Consider the following 14,460-nt stretch of genomic DNA (forward strand, 5'->3'; position numbering starts at 1 on the left):
TTGAGTGCAAAATAAAGGAAACTTGAGTTGCTTTATTTAGCTTCCAATTTCTGGGAGGCTCAAGAACTGTAATTATTCTGGACAACAAAAGGAAATAAGACTGTGCTTACAGATCTTTTTCTGCCATATTCTTTCTGTAGGATTGCTGTTTTATTGTTGCCCTTTCTGTTACATGGGATGTACACATCAGGTGTTAAAAGGTACAATACATTCTACGACTGAGCACCACTTTCTGTAACTGAACAGGCAAAGAAATTACACTGAACATCAGCATCTGGCAGTATTTTTCGGAAAAAAAAAGTGACTAAAATGGGTTTAAATTGATTAACACTATTAAATCACATCTAATATTTGATACTACATGATTCAATACAGCTATACGATACAATTATACAAAATGTGTTAACATCAAAGAATACAACCAAAATTAAGATAGCAAACAAAACCTATATAACTTTTTTTTTGTACAGGAAAAATACTTTTGAAGTATGCATGTAACTGCCCATTCTTTTAAAGAAAATCTACTGCAAGCAAAGTTATCAACCTCCAGAAAAATCACACATAGCATTACTAAGCATATCCCCAAAAAGTGTACAATATGCACACTTGGAAAATACAAAATTAAAAAAATTGTAAGCAACAGGTGAGCTTCATATTTATAAGAATGTGAAAAGAAGTCCCATTTTTAGCACTGTTGTATAAAGAATTGTCTTTTGATGTGAAGTTCATGAATCGTCCTCCTGTTGGGACCACACTTTACAAAAACACCGTGTTTTTGAAACGAGATTACAGAGCAAGATAGAGCATCTTAGCAATGTCATCTTATTAAAGTTTTTTTAAATTTTTACTACTTTATCAAAACATGTCCCTTGGGTATGTAGGATTCATTTTTAAAATTCTTTTCTAGAAACAATATACAAAGGAGAGGCGTGTTTATTCCCAATCATACTCCTGGAAGATACTTCCCGAGGCTGAGGAGGGTCTTCTCTCTTCTTCTCACTGGTTGTTTTTGGCCTTAGCATGTGTTAAGATGTGAGATTTCAGGTTAGTTGACTGAGCAAACTTCTTATTACAACCGTCGAAGGGGCACACATAGGGCCTGTCTCCGGTATGGATTCGCACGTGTGTACGCAAATTGAAGTCCAGTGAAAAGCGTTTCCCGCAGCCTTCGAACGTGCACTGTCAAGGAAAAGCCAGAGATTGCCCACTCAGACTCCCGGGGCCAGGAAGGCGGCAGCACAAGGCTGCAGAGAGGAGCCTGAGGCTTCCACAGCACTCCCTTCCGCCCTGCCCGGGGCGGGGGGGGCGGGGGGGGGGCAGTGGGAAGCTTTCTAGACACATTCTAGAAAGAGGGGCAGGGAGCTCTAACGCTGCCAGGACAGCTCCTAGGACGACCCATGGATAGCCCTCATGAATTGCTTAAATACAACATAACAGAAACATTCAGCAAAATAGCAAGAAATCTTCCTAAATCTTACATTTAGGAAGACTGCTAATCCATTCACTTGTTCATGGGCTTCAAAAAACAAGGCAGAAAACTACTTTAGAAGTTACTCTAAATTTTAGAAGCTCCCTGTCAATATTCTACAAAAAATATATTAATCACACCAAGCAAACTGCTTTAATCCCAGCACACAGGAAGTGCTATTTCAGGCTCGCTCTTGAGCAATCCTGTGTTTCTCCAGACATGAAGTCCACCCCAGAAGCACTTGCTATATCCTGTCTCTGGTACCACAAAGATACGAGCAGTAGAACTGAGAGCCAGGGCAGCCCCTGACTGAGTCCTGGGAACCCCACCGCAGGACCTGCAGTGGCCTCTCTGGGTGGCCTCCTTGCTTACACTTGCGGGGAGAGCGGAGAGGAGAGGGAACGGGCTCTACCTGAAAGGGCTTCTCTCCAGTATGAACCAGTTGGTGTCGTTTTAGTTTGGAGCTCTCAACAAAAGCTTTGCCACACTCTGCACAGACGTGGACTCTGGGGCCGTGGGTGTGCAGATGTTTTCTCATGGCAGAGTTATCCCTGAACATCTTTGTGCAGCCCTTTAAACAGAGAGAGAAGCTTAGTGGTTCACACTGCAAACTGTTACCCATGATCCTTCCGCTTAACACCCTTTACTTACACAGTACAACAAACTCCCAACCTCCCCACTTAAATGTCGCTTCATATCACAGCAGAAATAACTAAATTATTTAAGACGAAAACCAAAAAAAAAAACAAAACCAAACCCAGCTGAGAAAGGCCTTATCATGTAATACAAACTTCTGTTTTACAGTGAGGAAACTGAGGCTTAGAGATGTCTTTAAGTAGACTTGCCCAAGGTCATGCTACTAGCAGGAGTCAGGCTGGGAATAGCAGCCGACCCCCGGCTCCGTGCCCCACGGCCGCCTCTCCCGGCCGCACCCCCAGATGGAAAGCAGCAGCCCTGAGAGAAACGGGACCAAGGTGATGGCAGTCCACCGCCACCTGGGGGCCCGTACTCTGCGCTGCAACAGTGGGCTGTCCCTCTCCATCACCTACTGCGCCCCCCCCAGCCCTCGCCTCTCTCCCCTTCCTGACAGAGAAAGAAGCCAGAGGGTCGCCAAGGAATGCAACTACAGAAGAGATGTATTTTGAGAGACAGCAGGAAAACCGACAGCAGAGGGCAGGCGGGGGAAGACGGCCTAACGCCGCTTCTTCTGCAGCTGGTGCCCAACAATGGAGCGAGTGGGGAAATGATCAGACAGCAGGACAGAAGGACAGCATGAGTCAACAGCGGACAGCTTCACAGACAAGGGGTGTGTGTGGGCGGGAGCCAGCTTCCACCGTGATCCCTAAGCTGAGTTTCCACCCAGAAAACAGCCTTCTAAGAGAAATCTAACAGGCAAGAAAGACACAGAGACGGCAGACATATGACGAGCACCTGAGACAGATGTTCTCAGATGCGTGCTGGGATCTGGCCTCCACAGAAACGCCTTTCCGTTTCAAAATTTCCACATTAACAACATTTTTAAAAAAGGACAAAAATAAATTTGTGGGAGCACAGTCATCAGAGGTGAGATGGTGAAACTAATCTATCCTTCTTCAATTGTTGTTTTTAAAACATTTACTCCATTCAAAACCTCTCACCGTTTTCCTGTACCACCTACATGTACTTTTATTTTGTCAGTTTTACCTCCAATTAAGTTTAAAACAGACCCAATCCATATCTCAAAGTACTTTTTAGGCTATCTTAGAAACTAATAATAATAACTACATTTGAAAATAATTAAGTATCCCCGATCAACAAACAGCTAACAGGTAAATTAAAGAAAATTGTGGAAGAAATGATAAAGTCTTAATAGGCTTACTCTAGCACTATCCAAAATCAAGTTTCCATAAGGAGCCCACAGTCCTATAAAGGCCCATGAGTGAGACACAACCCAATGTCTTTAAGGTGAGACTTAACAACTCAAAAAGAAGAAAAAAAGAAAAATCCTAACAGAGTATATTCAGTATACAGTGACAATAAAAACACTGGTGCCCTACAGTAATCCCATTTAAGAGTATGTAAACTTAAGTGGCCTTTAAGGAACAACAAAACTTTCAACACAAAATATAGTCTCCTGAATTTAGAACCCAGAGTCTAGTTCCTCACTGAGTCTCAATTATGAAGATGGAAATAAAAGTGCGATTTCTTATAAGCTCTCTACAACTTCATTCACAGAAATGAACACTTTCCCCTAGCATTACTTACTTTATGAGGGCAAGCTATTGTTCTTGGAGCATCATCTTCTTTAATTTTTCTTGGCTTCATTCTTACCAAAGGGGGGAAAAAAAGAGAGAGAGAAAGATTTGTAGGAATGGGTAGATTCATCTGGCATAAATCATATAGTCCCTAAAATGCTTTCCCTCTAAGTACAAAAACTAAGATTCCAACATGCTGCCATGAGGGGAGGGAGGAGAAAGCTCACGCTCATGCAGGACCTGTGCCTGAGGCACCCTCCCACCCACAGGTAAGGGTGCTGGAGCATAAGCACAAAGGAGGCGCTGCCTGCGGCCTCACAGCTGGTCAGCCGGCGCATCTGTAGGATGGCGCTGTGATCTGTGGGATTTAAATATCTGCTCCTTATTCCCAACTCTTTAAGTAAGCTATGGGAGGGTCTTAAAGGGGGGTGTCCATCTTACGATGGCAGAAATTATCTATATTGTAAAAGACCATTTTTAAAGGGTTACAGAAAAGTCCTTCAAACACAGAATGGTCTATTTATATACGCCTTTTTCTACACTGCTTAATTTTTATCATACTATTAGTTGTGGTGGTGGCGGTGGAAGGGAGATACAGTTTCAAGCACTTGGGCAGTCAGGGAGAGCCTTTCGTGGAGTGACTACCCAGAGCTTACTTGGTAACTTACCTACCTGCTATTTTCACTGAACCAACCTTTGGTCTTTTGTCAAAATTTTCTCTGCAAAACTCCCTACAGATCTGTGTGTAGTAGAGGGGTGAGAAAATAAGAGCTTCTAGAAAAACCATGAGGATGAACATTTAGTGAACAACTACATGAGGATGAACTCCTATATGAGGATGAACACTCAGTGAACAACCAAGCTGATGTCCTCTAGAGTAAGCTAGCTGACCATCCCTCTTCCACGACGAAAGACTGTGCAAGACTGCTGCGGTCATCTTTAAGTTAGCAAAGGTCCTAACAATACCACCCTTCTTCACTCTTTATCTGAGCTGATATTCCTTTCCTCTGTCAAATCTGAACTCCAGAAATCATCTCATGAAAGGTGCCACGCCCTGGATGAGCAGAGGTGAAATAATTTTATCTGCTAGCTATAACTTATCCCTAAGGAGTTTGTTCAAGATCATACACATTTCCTACTTGCAATTCTAAGAGAATGTTTTCAGTCTGGTATCCTCCCCAGGCCAACCCTGCAGATACTTGTTCTTTCTTGTACTTGGAAGATTACCACATCAGTCAGCAAACATTTTCTAAATGCCCGTTGTTTACAGGGCTCTGAACTAGCCTTTGTTGTCTTAAATACTATTAAGTCTTGGAGTCTGGATCTGAGTTCACAGAACTAGGTTAAGGCAAAAATTGGTGTCATTGCGCCACCTGGAGGCTATAATAACAAAAAGTGTACATTAAGAGCCAAGCTTCAACCTTCCCAACTAAGGTGTTTCCTCTTTGAAGATTCCACTCAAATGCTGTCTTGGCTGTGAAGGTAAATACATGATTGTCTTTGTCAAATTCACAGAATGGTACTAACCTAAGAGAGGGTGTATTTTACTGTATGAAAATTATCTCGAAAATAAAGCACTCTTGACCTTGTGGGTACAAGCATGGGGACAATGGTAATTAAATGCCTATGTCAATAGGGTAGGTGTCACCCAGTTACCTCAGCGGGTCCCTGACCCCACAAATTTAATTCCTAGGAATTTTTATTATGGAAATTTTCAAATATACCTAACAGAGAACTCTTGATTTACCATTCACCCAACTCTTGATTTTTTGAATGTTATTAAGTGGCATTTTTAAAAAATGTCATTTTCAAAATGTACGCTACTATTTAGCAATATAATTAAGTTTAGAATGAGTGTTAAATGTATCTGGGCAAACACCCTTGGACTCAAGGAGGAGGTGAAGGTATTTAATTGCAGCCACTCTTAAGCTTGTTGGCAAGTCACTCTTCGTCACTACAGAGAGGCAAATGTGGCAGTATATTCTGGTACCTTTTACATTATATTTGAATGTAAACACTGAAAAGGTTATTTTCCAAAAGTATGCTTAGAATAAAGTGTTCTGTTTTTGTGAGTAAAGACTAAAATTTCTGTGGCAACAACTGGTACATAAACCTACAAAATAAATCCTAAGACTACAATTATATACTTCTACTTAGAGGACCTTCTTGACCGGCCCAAATGAGCCAGAAGTCACTAAGACCTGGGCTTCCCCTCAGCTGACTTGGACCTGGAGGCGTGACAGCGGCAGAGGCGTCATGAGCGAGACAGGATGGGGTGTGTGACTGGTGCCGTACGACCTTGAGCAAATCACTTAACTCCCCAGCCTCAGTTTCTTATTCTGTAAAAAGGTGAAACGCTACCTAATCAGAGCTACCAAGGTTAAAAAAGAGATGCTATGTTAAGCTCTTGAGAAACAATGGCTATTATTACTGCCAAGCTGTGCTAAATGGGCTTAGCCAAAAATGAGTTTATTCCTTAAAAAAAAAAAAAAAAAACACAGTTGTATTCAACAACCCAGAAGGTACCAGGGCCTCCAAGCCACCACCATCAACTAAAGAACGGAGACTGAGAAACGATAGGCAAAGGTAAAGCGGAAAGGCCCCTCCACGCACTAGAAGTTTGTGCACAAGCCAGGGAGCCAAGTTTCCTGTTCAATCAAAACTCCAGTTTTAGCAGTTTTCTCTATGACATCTATGACATCACTGCAGATTTCACAAGATGTCATCCTGTGTACACTGTGAAGGTTGGATACCAGGACCACAAACTGCAGGAATTTCCGGGACAATTTTCAGCAAGGTATTAGGTAAACCAAAAGTTGCACCTTAGTTCAACATGCAAATATCCTAGAAGCTAAGAGAAAAGATTTCTGAGCAACTGATCCTTCAGACTGGAGCCGCCTGTGCTGACGGACAGCAGGCCTGTAACAGAGCTACCATCCGCAAGCACAATTCACCTCCCTTTGTGTCAACTGAGACAGATGCACCAAAGTTTTTAAGCCAATTCTCTCTTGGGCAATGTACACTCATTCATGCGATATTAAAGAGTTTCAAGGCACTTTCAGCTCCGCCATCACATCTTTGCATTCAGTTCAGTCGCTCATTCGTGTCCGACTCTTTGCGACCCTATGAATCACAGCACGCCAGGCCTCCCTGTAATCCAGTGAAAAAACCTGGGGGGGGCGGTAAACAACAACAAACCCCACCAACTCAGGACTGACAACTGGTCATTCTGATCGCCTGGACAGAAGGTTTCCTAAGGGCTAAGGTTAATGAAAAATGCACATTTAACCAGGAAACAGTTCTCCAGGTCCCACCCACTATCCACTGTTTGAACTATTTACTAAAAGGACATTTCAAGAAAGAACAAAATCACCATCGTCCCACCTCCCCAATACCATGACTTTCAAGTAACTATTTCTTATACTTGTCCACACACACTTAGTGATTTTCCTAAGCAGTCTAGGCTCAGTGCAGGGAACCTGAGCGGTCTCTGTTAGTTTCAAGTTCAGTCTAGAACCCCACCACCCCAGTATACGGAGAAGAGGGAAAAGCAGCTAACATGCCTCCATAAGCCAAGACCTGAGTCACACGGTGGAGGTGGATGGAAAAAGGAGGCAGCAGAGTTCTGTGCATTTTCATTAACCAAGAGGGTGAGATCTGGTCCCCAGCAAGTGTGAAATGTTGTGCTGCTTTGTCCCAGTCACCAATTCTGGGGCCTCTTCTCAAAATGTGAAGACTGAACAGAAACAGGGCAGCCCAGGCTCAACCCTCTCTCACCACCACTGCCCAGGGAGCCGCTGAGTTTATATCATCTTTTCAAGAGCCCAGAGACACTGTGGGAAATGGAGGTGAGGGAGAGCCTAACTGCACAGGACCCCAATCCTATGCCTTTACTGTGCATACGTTGTCAAGAGGAGCAAGATTTCATTCTATTTCATACACAAAATGAAACCTTTAACTAGCTGATTATAAAAGAAAAGAAACACACGCTGCATTCAGATAATTACATAAGTAATGCTTACTAAAGAATTTAACTGTGTGTAAGGATCACATTTCCCGCACTCTAAGGCCAATACAGCAGTTTCAGTACCAAAGAGCAAATTTTCTTAGTCAAGTCAAAGGAATTTTCTCTCTAAATAATGTCAAAATAATGTTCCATTTTTAGGCCATGGTTTTCTTAACCCTGCCACCCTTGTCAGGACATTTCTGATTATCTTTTCTTCTTTAGAAAACTCTCTCTCATACCACCATCATCTTCTATCCTCTTGATCATTCTATCTACTGCTGAATGAAATGGGACTTTTCTTAAAGAAATTCTTACAACCCACTGACTCTATTCTAAATTGAACACGTTTCCCAGTCTGATGAATAGCTAGCTGTCTTCTTGATTTTCTTTAGGAAGTCTTTCCTCTGATACTCATCCTCATTTTACCCGAACACACCCTTAAGTAACCTCTTCAAAAAGGGTGCATGCAACATAAAACGAATCCTTTAGGCATCTGAAATAGTCATTGTTTTGCCCTTGTGTTGAACAGATAGCTTTGCTGGATCAAGAATCCTATGTTATAATAAGTTTCCTCAGAAATTTCAGAACCTTGCTCCTCTATCTTCTAATTATTGCTGTTGAAGAAAATTCTCATTTGGGTTTAATTGCCATTCTTTCGTAGGTGACTATCTTTTCTCCCTGGAAGCCTTCAGGTTCATCCTCAGTGTTTCAAAATGTCCCAAATAGATTGATACCTGGTGTCCCTGGGCCCCTGTCCCTGTGGGTGGCCTCTTCCTAAGGAGTAGTGTCCAAGGCAGCCTGGAAAGGCCTCATGGGTGCCTTCTGAGCTCATAGATGAAACATCCTGGAGTTTCTTTCAGAGGACTGAGGACAATCTTTAAGATCAGCTGCCCCAGTTCTCCAGCAACAGGAACACGCAAAGGGTCATCAATACCTAATTACTTCTACTGCTCGCTGCCCCAAAGGCCCCACCTCTCTGAAAACCTTGCCTCAGCCCTCTGCTCCTCCACCAAAGCCACTTCATAATATATAATTTAGAGAAATATTTATTCTTCCCTTTCTTGGCCCTTCTGAATCTCCACTGGCTCTTGCAATGCTGTATTTTCTTTTCTTTAGCATGTTAAACCAAACTCTGCCTACCTTGAACCACAAACCAGCACCCTGTCCCACTTTCCTGTCACCTAAGGATCAAAGCTTTTTAATGTGCATTAAAAAAAATTAATGCACATCAAAACATGCGTTTTGATGCCTCTTTTGCCCCCTCCACTACTTCTCAATCTTCCACCATCTCCTGCCATCTCAGCACATTTCTTCACACGCAGTCTGACCTCTAGCTCAGGCCTTCACAAGCTCTTGTTCAACTGGCTTCTCCCACTTCCTGGCTGTACCTGCACCCATCCAGACTGGATACAGCTGAAAAGTAATTCTCTCCAATTAAATCTCTGATCACACAGCCCCCTTTCTCTGCTGCCCAAAACCCTTTACCAGATGTCTGCTACATATAAAGAAGCACGTATCTTGGCCCAGTTTTCAGACTCCAATGATCTGGTTTACATTTACCTAAACTCAATCATTTCTCTGTTGTTGTTCAGTCACTCAGTCGTCCCAGACTCTTTGCTACCTCGTGGACTGTAGCATTTCCCTGTAAGCATCCTAATTCACAGCGAAACTTGGCTTTTTTGTTTTCTGACTAGGTACTGGATACTGAATGTGTATTGTGTGCAGCCTGTCCCAGCATGGAGGCCCCACAGACACCCATCCACCTATCAGAGCTCTTATGTTCTTCAAGGCCCAAATCAAATGCTCCCCTCCCCAGAGTCCTCCTTGACTCCGTGTTCCACTTCTTTATCCCTGGGACAGCAGCCCATGCCCTCAATAAATCTGAGTACCATAAGAAAATTACAACAAACGTCAGGAACTCTGTGACAATGTTAAACACAGGTATGATACTTGCCTCAATCTGTCCCAAAACTCTTGGCCTCACTGCTGTGTATCCTACAGATTCCATTTTTCCTTGTACTTCGGAAGGGGTGGGGTGGGGGCTCAGTAGGGCACTTATAGGTATCTAAGTCACATACCTATACTGAAAATATGAATAGCAGTAGGAGTTGGAACATGAAATCAATAACAAGAGGATGGGCCTTTACCTTTTCTAAAGCCGTGATAAATCAGAAATAAATTAATTTTTACATTCCCTACCACTACAGTTTCACTGGAAAGGAGAAAAGGGTAAACTCTTTTTTTTAATCGAAGCACAATAGGATTCTAATACCCACATGACACATGGAGAAACTGAGGTTTCAAACGGCTGGAGGCCACCCACCTTGTCTCTGGCAAGCAGGGAGAAACCAGGACACCCTAGGGTCGCCCGCTTTTCTCTGTTCTGCTCTCCAGAAGAGGAGGGGAAGAAGTGTCCACTCTGTCAGAACGGGCGCGCAGACTTCTTTCTCACTCTACAATCCTGTCCTTGCCTCACTCTCCTGCGCTATTCCAGGATCCATCCAACCTCAAGTACGTAAAAGGAGACCACCTGCTCCAGATTTTATCAGTTTAATTCATTTAAAATTTTACATCTCTGTGGCTTTTCTCCTGTCCTTATAAAAACTGCCAAGCACCACTAAAAAATAATGTAAAGGGGGACCAAGGTTTCTCTAAGGACCCGGCTGGTTTCAGTCAAAACAAATAAACAGTCATTGGGTTCAGACCTGCCTTCCTGCTTCTCACTTTGGACAGTCGAGCACAGGGTCCTAGACCTAAATATGTGATCCCCTCCTGTCATGCCAGCTAAAATCAACAAAACACCAGGAGTCTAACTGGTGACACGTTGAAATCAGAGCTGATGAAGTCCTTCCTATTGGTCAGTTGCACAAACCTAGTATAGACTCAGGGCTCCAGCAGCTTCAGACCAGGACAATACACGCAAATTTAAAATGTAGACAAAGAAGCCAGGAAGTAGTGTAAAGACATCCATTTCCAAACAATATATTAAAAACGTGTAACTGTGTTTATCCAATTCAAGCAACATCAATTACAGAATTTACCAGTATGTATTTGCTTCATCTCATTCAAACCTAAAACGGTGCCACTTAAAAGCATAGTTACCACTGAAAATAAAAGCCAACCACTTTTGTTTTCAGAAGCTTCCCGGGAGCAAGAACAAACCACTATTGTTATTTAGGCACCAAAAATCACAGCTGGCAACACTCAAGCACTTTCTCTAACTAGGAGAAAGGGCAACTTACCTAGCAAATTCTGCTAGTTGTTTGGGATCTGAGAGGTCAATGCCAGGTATCCCTCCAGGAGGAAGTTTCTTTCCTGTCATATATTCTGAATAATCGGGAGGTGAGTTCTCTCCAATGATCTGTTCTTCAACCACCGTCTCATGGTCGATATCTTTTTTTTCATCTGAAAAACATTAGATGGATAACCTTAGCTGAGTAAAGAAGTTACGTGAGCAAACACATTTTAAAAACTATAAAAAGTACTTTCATCAGCAGTTTCTTAAATGGGGTGATTTATAGCCACTATCTCTTAACCACTCAAGCCAGTCTTTCCCCTCAATCTCTTAAAATCCTGTTTCGGCCTGAATGTCACCAAAAGTCTCAAGGCCAAAGTCAACAACTCTCCCCTGTGTTCCTAGCGGGAAGAGCTGGCCATTATTAAGAAGTCCTCAGCACCCACTTCTCTCCGTTCTGTGCCCACGTCTCTAGCTGGCTTACTTTCCGCTTCCCTGCTTCTCCTCCTCCCCCTTCTCGGGGTTCTGCTTTCTGTCCACCACACACACTTCCTGTTAACCACCAACTCTGCATGGCTGACTCAAACTCGATATTCTAGCCTTCACCTCTGAGCGAGCCTCTTGCCGACCTCTCTAGCTCCTCATTCTTCACTCCAGCTATATTGGTCTTTAGCTCCTCAAATGTACCTTGGACCACCTACCTCATGGCTTTTGCCCATGCAATTTTTATTGACTACAATGTGCAATCACAGCTGTGTGATTTTTGTCACCCACTTCCTCTAGATTGTAAACTCTATGAGGACAGGGATATTTGTCGGGTTTGGATCCCCGCGTAGCCTTCAGAGGCTGCGTATAGGTTTGCATGTGTGCTAAGTCACTTCAGTTGTGTCTGACTCTCTGTGACCCTATGGACTGTAACCTGCCAGGCTCCTCTGTCTGTGGGATTCTCTAGGCAAGAATACTGGAGTGGTTGTTATTCCCTTCTCCAGAGGATCTTCCCAACCCAGGGATCAAACCCAGGTCTCCCATACTGCAGGCAGATTCCTTGCTGCCTGAGCCACCAGGGAATGTCGGTTCTCAAACACGTGTTCAAAGAGCGCAGCACAACTCCACTCACGTGCCTCCCCACCGCCACAGCTGACAGGTTAGAAAAGGAAGACTGCCTCCCAGTCAACCTCCCACATTCCAGACACCAAGCCCCAGTCATCATTCTGGGTCCTATGCTGTCTAATCTTACTTTACCGGATCTTAGTCTTTTATTTCTCCTTGGGTCAAATTCTCTCAGGGCTGGTTGAGTCTATCACTCCAGCCTCAAGATCCTTACCTTGAACTCCTGGATTATTTATGAATAATAACACTGACAAACTCTAAATCATGCTGTTTTGAACTTTTGTTGGCCTGGTCTCTCAAATTAGAGTGAAGCACCTGGAGGGCAAAATCCCAGCCTCCTACTACTTTGGTGACTAAAGCAGAAAACAGAACGCGACCCAAAACTCTCACTGCTAACTGAAATCTCGTGCTTCTCTTGTCAGATTGTTTCACAACAAAAACCACAGAAGACAACAGCTGTAAACTTTAAATGCTTCTCCTCCCCCCATTCTTTCCATTAGGGAGCACTGTAAGTCATTACCAGGAACCAGACTATCACAGCAGCTGACAGTTTACTGAATGTTTACGAGAAGGCACTATTTTAATCACTGCACATATTACCCTATGAAGTGGGCAAATTAGCAAGTCCATTTTACAGAAGAGAGTCCTGAGGCACAGAGAGATAAGTGACACGCTCAGGGTTAACCAGCCACTAAGTGACAGAGCGAACTCTCGAATTCTAAGATCCTAGTGCTGAACCGTTAAACTCAGCCACCTCTTGTTTGGAACTAGAAAGAACTAGACCATGTACCCTGAGTTACCCCATTACATAGGAAGAGGCCTAAGAAAAAGCTGCTGGCTGTATTAAGGACAGGAAACGTAGTTACCAACCACCAGTTACAAAGCTGGGACTCCACAGTAACCAGATTCTTTCTTTTCTCAGGGCTGTGATAATTCCTATACCCTCTGATCTCTCCAATTGAGGCACAGCTATTAGGGCATCACCCTTCTACTGGCACCAGAATGAACTGGTGTGCAGGGAGGCTCTATCCCCGCCTCCCACTGAAGCTATTTTTCTTCTCATGAAGAAACACTCTTGTGTCTTTCTCATACAAGAAAGATGGCAAGGCTGAGAATCACTGCTGCTCTGAGAAAGCCACTGATAAGGATTATGGAAGAGTGCCAGGGCAGAATGATGGCTGGATGCTTGGCGTAACGGAATCACAAGCTCAAGCATTCCGTGTGTTAGTTCTACACTTATGAACTGTCCTGGCACTGTTCTTGGCAGCAGAAACAAAACTACATCTCTGCCCTCATGGGACTTATATTCTGGCGAGGGAAGTTGTCTCAGTTTAGGCTGCTGTAACAAAAACACTCTAGGGACTTCTCTGGTGGTCCAGTGGTTAAGAATCTACCTGGCAACGCAGGGGGCACGAGTTCAACCCCTGGTCAGACAGCTAAGATCCCACAGGCCATGGGGCAGCTAAGCTCTCGCTGCAACTTCGGAAGTCCTGCACCGTAACTAGAGAGAGGCCATGCATTACAACTAGAGACCCCATGGGCTGCAGCTAAGACCCAATGCAGCCGTAAACAATGAAGAAATGTTTAAGGAACACTCCAGACTGGGTGGCTTAAAAAGAAATGGGCCCCTTACATTCCTGGAGGCCAAGGTGTCAGCTCATTCAGTCCCGTCTTCGTTGCTCACCACCAGATGCTTCCTTGCTGTATCTTCACATACACATCACGTCTCATTCCGTTATGCAATTTCTGTCTCTTCTTGTAAGAGCACTAACGCGTTCATGAAGGCTTCACCCTCAAACCTAGTAACTTTCTAAAGGCCTCAACTCTTAATAACACTGTATCAGGGATTACGGCTTCAACACATGAATTCTGGGGTGACACTAAAGTCCAATGAGAAAATATGATATCAGATCAGTTATTGGTTCCAACAGTCAACATAGGGTACCCAGAAAACAGTCAGATAATTAAGAATTTGAATACAAAATATGCATGAAATAAACCTAAAGTAGAGGATGACAAGATTTTTATGTCTATTTTGGTACAATAGACATTACTTCTCATTTTGATTCATCTATAACTTCACAAGTACACTCATAATGAGCAGCATCAAGTACACTCATAATGCTGTGTAACGTCTGAGCGTGAGCTTCAGCCACTCAGTCATGTCTGACTCTGTGACCGCATGGACTGCAGCCCGCCAGGCTCCTCTGTCCATGGAATTCTCCAGGTAAGAATACTGGAGTGGACTGCACTGTATCTCTGGGGCATCTTCCCAATCTAGGGATCAAACCCGGGTCTCCTGCATCGCATGCAGATTCTTTACCATCTGACCCATCAGGAAGTCCATGTAGAACTACTGCTGCTGCTGCTAAGTCACTTCAGTCGTGTCCGACTCTGTGTGACCCCA

The 14,460-nt window shown here is 43.6% G+C and overlaps 1 protein-coding gene across 1 annotated transcript in view; it reads right to left on the minus strand.

The window, feature by feature from the left end:
• The window catches only part of YY1 (YY1 transcription factor), a 25,702-nt gene continuing 11,242 nt past the window's right edge, over positions 1–14,460 (minus strand). Inside the window, exons 2-5 of the mRNA XM_055418537.2 lie at positions 10,951–11,113; positions 3,713–3,773; positions 1,881–2,039; positions 1–1,179 (exon numbers count right to left, since the gene is read on the minus strand). Of these exons, the coding sequence (XP_055274512.1) occupies positions 997–1,179; positions 1,881–2,039; positions 3,713–3,773; positions 10,951–11,113 (566 nt within the window). The 3' untranslated portion in view covers positions 1–996. The remainder of the gene's footprint in view (positions 1,180–1,880; positions 2,040–3,712; positions 3,774–10,950; positions 11,114–14,460) is intronic.

The sequence above is a fragment of the Moschus berezovskii genome, chromosome 21, assembly GCF_049115385.1.
Source record: "Moschus berezovskii isolate FMDL1 chromosome 21, NW_MosBer_1.0, whole genome shotgun sequence".
Lineage (NCBI taxonomy): Eukaryota > Metazoa > Chordata > Mammalia > Artiodactyla > Moschidae > Moschus > Moschus berezovskii.